General features: G+C 44.1%; 1 protein-coding gene across 1 annotated transcript; it reads left to right on the top strand.

The window, feature by feature from the left end:
* Positions 1-375: 375 nt before the first annotated feature.
* Positions 376-5,099, top strand: LOC311204615 (eukaryotic translation initiation factor 3 subunit F-like; the record flags this gene model as incomplete). The annotated part of the gene is made up of 8 exons (XM_084281017.1): positions 376-682; positions 779-849; positions 959-1,038; positions 2,038-2,175; positions 3,244-3,335; positions 3,539-3,675; positions 3,817-3,930; positions 4,698-5,099. The coding sequence occupies 8 exons, from the start codon at positions 376-378 to the stop codon at positions 4,773-4,775; spliced, it is 1,017 nt and encodes a 338-aa protein (XP_084137143.1). The 3' UTR covers positions 4,776-5,099.
* Between the last annotated feature and the right edge of the window lie 1,182 nt (positions 5,100-6,281).

Raw genomic sequence — 6,281 nt, 5'->3', positions numbered from 1 at the left:
ACAAAGCCCGCCTTCTCCCGGCACTCAGCGGGGTGACTGGCAGCGCCACAGCAAATAAATAGGTCTTTCCGCTCTGACAGACAGAAGGCAAGAGCGGTGCCAGCAAATGAGGGAGCGGATAGCATGGAGGCGGGGAATGGCAGGCCCAATCGAACAGCTATCCGTCCCCAAGAGGGTCTGAGCCTCGCTCACAGACCTTGTGCTCTTCCTCCAATCAGATCATATGCCCTTAATCGCTCTCCCCAGATTGGCTAACAGATGGTAGGAGGGCCTTAGCTCAGTCTTTTCCCCAATGGAAACGCAGCACTGCGTGACAGGCGTTCAGATCAGCCAATTATTTCCGGGGCGCTCCCGTCCCCGCCTCTTTCTTGCAAAATGGCGGCTACAGCGCCCGCTCCGGCTGCGACTCCGGCTCCGGTTCCGGCTTCTCCTACGACTGCCCCAGCGCAGAGCCCGACGACGGCGCCCGCTGCCCCGGCGGCAAACGCTCCGCCCCCTACCGCCGCACCGCCCCCGCCGGTCACGCCGGCACCGCCGCCAACCGCGCCGCTCTCGGCCGCGCTCTCGGGCCCCTTCCCCGGCGGCCGCGTGGTGCGGCTGCACCCGGTCGTGCTTGCGTCCATCGTGGACAGCTTTGAGCGGCGCAACGAAGGCGCGGCGCGGGTCATCGGGACGCTGCTAGGTAAGAGCCGCCGCCCCGCCCGCCGTCCAGCCTGGGGGCGGGCGGGCAGCCCGCCGCCCCCGCGGCGCCCGCTCTAACCGCGCTGCCCTCCCGCAGGGACCGTGGACAAGCACTCTGTGGAGGTCACCAACTGCTTCTCGGTCCCGCACAACGAGTCCGAAGATGAGGTACGGAGCGTGGGACCGCATGCCGCGTTCGGGCGTGCGCCCGTGTCGGGCTCTGCTGAGGGCTAAGCATCCCTGTAACCAGCTGACCTGGGCCTGTCCTGTTTCTTAGGTGGCAGTCGATATGGAATTTGCCAAAAACATGTATGAGTTGCACAAGAAGGTGTCTCCTAGCGAGATCATCTTGGGCTGGTAAGTCCTTCCGTAAAAAGAGGCAAGCAGTTGTGTTGGTCCCTTAAACTATGGGCAGTATGTATGTCTCCTTGTCACAGGTTGAGAAGCAGAAGCGCTACTGCTTGTGGCAGTAAGATCAGGCAACTCTTGTTACAGAGCCAGTTATAAAGGTGCTGCAGATTGGTAATAGGAAGAGGCGGTATTGGAGGCTATTACAGGATCTGTCTGTTAATATCTGGAAAAGGTATGACAGAGGAGTGATGACAGTACTTGCTAGAAGATCGTAGCCACGTGTAATACAACCTGCACCACAGAAGATACCTGGTTAGAAAGAAGGGAGAACACAAAAGAGTAATTTCAAGTATCAAATGCTGCAGGAATAGAATCTCTGATACCAGCTTAAGCATGCAGAAGTTCTCTGCTAAGAAGAGGTCTTAAGAGTGTGGACAGACAGTCTCATTAATCTTTTCATGCTTCTCCAATCCTACAAAGTAGATTCGTTCTGTTCTTGTGGAGCAAACTTCCTCAACAACCTGTTAATGGCATAGCAAAACGCAGTTCTAATGACGGGAGTTTTCCTGAGTGTATGAGAAGCTAATTGCAGAGAAGCTAAAGGAGCTAGATTAACAAGTTCTAGCTCCTGCAGGGAGACTTGATTTGTGGAAGATCCACTTGATTGGTCCAGATTGTTTGGCTTGCTTTGGCTTACAGAGAAATAAAGAGTGAGTCTAGAGCATAGTGACACATAACTGAATCTGAAGTCAGCCATACCAATTCTTTGTGGCCCTGTGCATGTTTCAGGCACGTGTGTGCTCAGCCCACGATTCCTACAATTGTAGGACAGCTTGCCATAAAACTACAAATTCCCTAGTTAAAGCACTTGCTTATAGTATGTTTCTGCAGCTCAGTGTTTTGAAATCAGTACTTTAGGATGCAAACCTGTTAAATACCAACAGTCCCAAAAACTGGGGACTTGAGGGTTGGAAGAATGACTCTTCCATGTGTGGTCTTTTGAAGGTATGCGACAGGCCATGACATCACGGAACACTCCGTCCTGATCCACGAGTATTACAGCCGGGAAGCACACAACCCAATCCACCTCACTGTGGACACGAGTCTCCAGAATTCACGCATGAGCATTAAAGCCTACGTCAGGTACTCTGGGGCGCTGCGCTTCGGGGAGGGGAGCTGGCTGAATACTGAGACATAAGGATAACAAGAAATGGGGCTGTGGGGGTCTCCTTTTGGACAATACTGTGGAGTACGTAAAACGCAGTAGTAAGCCAGGGATCATGGCTTACTTCCTGTTGGGATGTCTTGACTACTGAACGTAAATTGGAAGACCTAATCTTCCATAAGCTGATACCTTCTTGGAGTGGGGAATTGTGACCTGATCAACAGTGTTCTGAAGATTTTTGTGACATTTCACAGGATTCCTATAGCTAACATCGGTGTCATTAACTTCCATCACACTGAATGTGCCTGCAGTCACTGCGCTTAATTGCTCAGCAGTTTGTTTTTACAAGCTGGAGGAATAGTGCAGTTTAAAACAACTCAAACAGCATCTTCTTGGCTGGTATTTCTTCCCCTTAACTCCTTCCATTTTTATAAATTAATAATAGAGATTAAATACTGAGAAAATAAACTATTTCACCTCACTGTGCTGGCTGAAAAGCTCTCCTCTCTAAGGATAAAACCTCAGCCTTTCAGTGTAGTGGATGTCTACTGCTTCTTGACTGTGCTGCTTAAAAAAGCAAGCTCTTCCACAACATCTCACTTGAAGCATAAATGAACTTCAAACACTTTGAATAATAGGGATAATAAAGGTGTCAGGAGTACTTTGTACTTGAATTTTTGTCATATTTATTTTCCTTAAGTGATTTCTCAAAGAGCATGGAGTATTTCAGGATAGAATACCTACTCTGTAAGCAAGAAGGACCTGTGGCTAAGAAGGTATTACTTAGCTCTTCATGCATCCATGCTGACAAGTGTCAGGCCAGCTAGGATTATTCTTAGGTGAAAATGAACAATTAATAGTATGCCAGGACTGATTTCCTGTCCTCCATTATCCTTGGTCTTAATATTGCTGATTTTAGCAAGAATGAGCAACTTACTCATGTTCACACTTCAGTGCTAACAGAGATCATTGAGGTGGAAATAGGTTACTTCCTCCCTTAAATACTTCCATGCTAAAAATGTTGTTTGTTTGTTTGTTTTCCCTAGTGCCCCGATGGGAGTCCCTGGTAAAACTATGGGCGTGATGTTCACACCTCTAACAGTGAAATACGTTTATTATGATACAGAGCGGATAGGAGGTGAATGTTTTCTTCCTGCTTTGGTTATAACCATTGTTGTGACACTGCTTAAATGCTTTTGTTTTCTTACTCTGGTGAAATTGCCATTCTACTGGGAATTAGACTGTCTTGCTGAAGATGTCATAAAAATCTTCCAAGAGTTAAGGATTTAAGTTGTTTCCTGCAGCAGCCAGCTTTTTCACTGATCCTTCTTTTGCTTTCAGTGGATCTTATAATGAAGACGTGTTTTAGCCCAAATCGAGTGATTGGCTTATCCAGTGACTTACAGCAGGTGGGGTCAGCATCAGCCAGGATTCAGGATACCCTGACCATGGTGCTCCAGTATGCAGAGGATGTATTGGTAAGGCCAGCTCTTTATGGGTCAGCAGATAAGTTTCATCTAAGCTTGTGCATCTTGTTTTGCTTTTAATATATCTTTTCTTTCTGGGCCATAAACTTCCTGAGTTTTACTCACGTTAAAGTGTGTGTTTCTTACGCTTAGTCCGGCAAAGTGGCTGCTGACAACACTGTTGGGCGATTCCTGATGGATCTTATTAACCAGGTGCCAAAGATTTCACCAGAGGACTTTGAGACAATGTTGAACAGCAATATCAATGTAAGTTTATCAGCTGACCTTTTCAGCAATTTTAACAATGTCATACAGACACCAAATTTGTCTGTGATCGAAACAATCTATCTTTTCATACAATTGTTAATAAGAAGTATAGCTCTTTCTTGTCAGCAGTTTGATGTTCTGAGAGGTGGATGTTCTTCATGCTTTTGAAGGCGGATAAGGGAGCTCACAGTAATTTTGCTAGCAACTGCAAATGAGATTAGGTTTGAAAGTACTCAGGAATTATGTGAGTAATCTAAAAACCAGCACCAATTCTTCTTTTCGAGTGACTGGACAATATGAATTACAGAGCTTAAAGCAGTATGGATTTCAAGGATAACTGATAAGTTGCCAGCTCCCCTTGCCTGAGCTATCTCCTTATGTATCACTTAGGACATGACTAAGGTTTTAGTGTGCTACCTTATTTCTGTAACAGAATTTTAGAAAGTGAAAGCTGAGTTTCTGAGTGTGTTGTTCACCCACAGTCTGCAGGACCAGAACTAATTTTTAATTTTGCTTATACCCTTTGGCTTGCCTGGTTAACATGGGTGAACTCAGAGTTAAAATTTCACAAGCAGTGTTTCATATTCTGGGAATACCAAATCCACCTTCCTGCAAGGGAAGCATTCCTCAGGGTAGGACTTTCAGGACTATCAATATTTCTAGTAGCTGATTGTAAATTGCCTTATGGGTGTTAAAAATTCAACTCCCTAATGGGCTGCCAGCTTTGTTAATATTTCTGATCTCTGGTTTTTTTCCTCCTCTCTCAGGACCTACTGATGGTAACCTACTTGGCAAACCTCACCCAGTCACAGATTGCTCTCAATGAAAAACTCCTGAGTTTATAAGGAAACTTCTGCCACCCTACACTTTAAAGAGCCTGAAGAATGAGCAGATAGTTTTCTGTCATCGTGGACCGTTATTTAATTACCTATATAACTTGGGTCACATCTTTATTTCCATTGCTCTGAAAAACCCCTAACATGGTTTAAGAAATGCATGGGAACAGCTACAGTTTAGTTGAGCCCAATATTTTAAGATGGAATACATGAGTCTTTTGTCTCCTGGGTTTATCTACTTGTATAACAAACTACAGCTTTGTTGTAAGAATGTATTTGAAATAAAAGTTCCATTGCAATGGCAAGAATTGCTTCTATCTAGGAAAAAACCTATTCTCAGTTTCTGTGTGATGAATCCCCTGTTGGAAGAGAATTGGGATAACTGCATCAGGAAAGAAAACTGGAGTAGACACAAGTCAATTCCAACTCCCCAGAGTTCTTTGCAGGGTGTGTTGCATGTAATGTGCTTTTTCCATGGAAAAGTGGTCACTGGCTTACTAGTGATGCTGTGTACAGCATCCTTCAGCAGGCTACTGCCAGCATGAGACTGACTTGAGTTTACATTACAGTATTTCTATTCATATCTGATCCTTTGGGAAAGGCAATCAAGGTCAATAGCATTAGCCCCTCATAAGTGAAGGTTCAGAGAATTAAACTAGTAAAAGTTTGTGGTTAAAAGGGCTTGAAAAGCATTTGTGGCTGAACGAGTCTGGCTGCAGGAGTTGCCATCTTTGCAAAATAAAAGCACTACATAAAGTTTTGAGGTTCAGGGTTAGGTATCATCAAATAGGAATTTCTGTACTGCTAAAATCTGAACATAAATTTCCCATTTTCTCCCCAAAACCTGTTTTCATGAATTCTAACTGAAAGAAAAGCCAGTAACAATCTGATCCGTAATTTTTTAGTCTCAGCTAATAATACCTTTAGAAGTCTGTTCATCTCTACTGAGAAGGTTTTGTCTAATAAAGTGTGCCTTTTCTACAACATAACTGATTCCACCTGTTACTAGAGACTATTTCTGATGCCTTATATCTGGTTTGGTAAATTTTAAATATTAGAGAAGCCTGCAAACTCAGTGTTCCCTAAAATAATTTTTGTGCTAATTTGCCAGATAAATCAAGAATGGAACTCTGGTTACAAATCAGTAGATCCTGTACTGGTAGTTCCAGTTTGGAGAATTCCCCCAGTGACTCAGTGCTGAATTCTGAATGAGAGGATGAGGTACATGGAAACTGAAGGTATAGAAAAGATTCTAACCTTTGAAAATGTTATTTGTAAGCATCAAATAAGTCAGCACTTGTTTTTTATTAGTCCAAATGAAAATGTTTTGGTTTCCCATCTCTTTTTTTAAATATTTATAACTTTGGCCATTTATCTATTTCACAAATTTTCACGTCAAGTTTTTTAAAGTAAGCCTTGAAGTGGGTGGAGAAAAAGAGCAAAGCTGGATAAGCCTCTCAGTCACTGCAAAAAGAGTTTGGAAACTTTCTTTCCAGGGGGAAAAGCATAATACTC

Source organism: Gallinula chloropus, assembly GCF_964237585.1.
Source record: "Gallinula chloropus genome assembly, contig: HAP1_SCAFFOLD_654, whole genome shotgun sequence".
Lineage (NCBI taxonomy): Eukaryota > Metazoa > Chordata > Aves > Gruiformes > Rallidae > Gallinula > Gallinula chloropus.
This window is presented reverse-complemented; position numbering and strand designations above follow the sequence as displayed.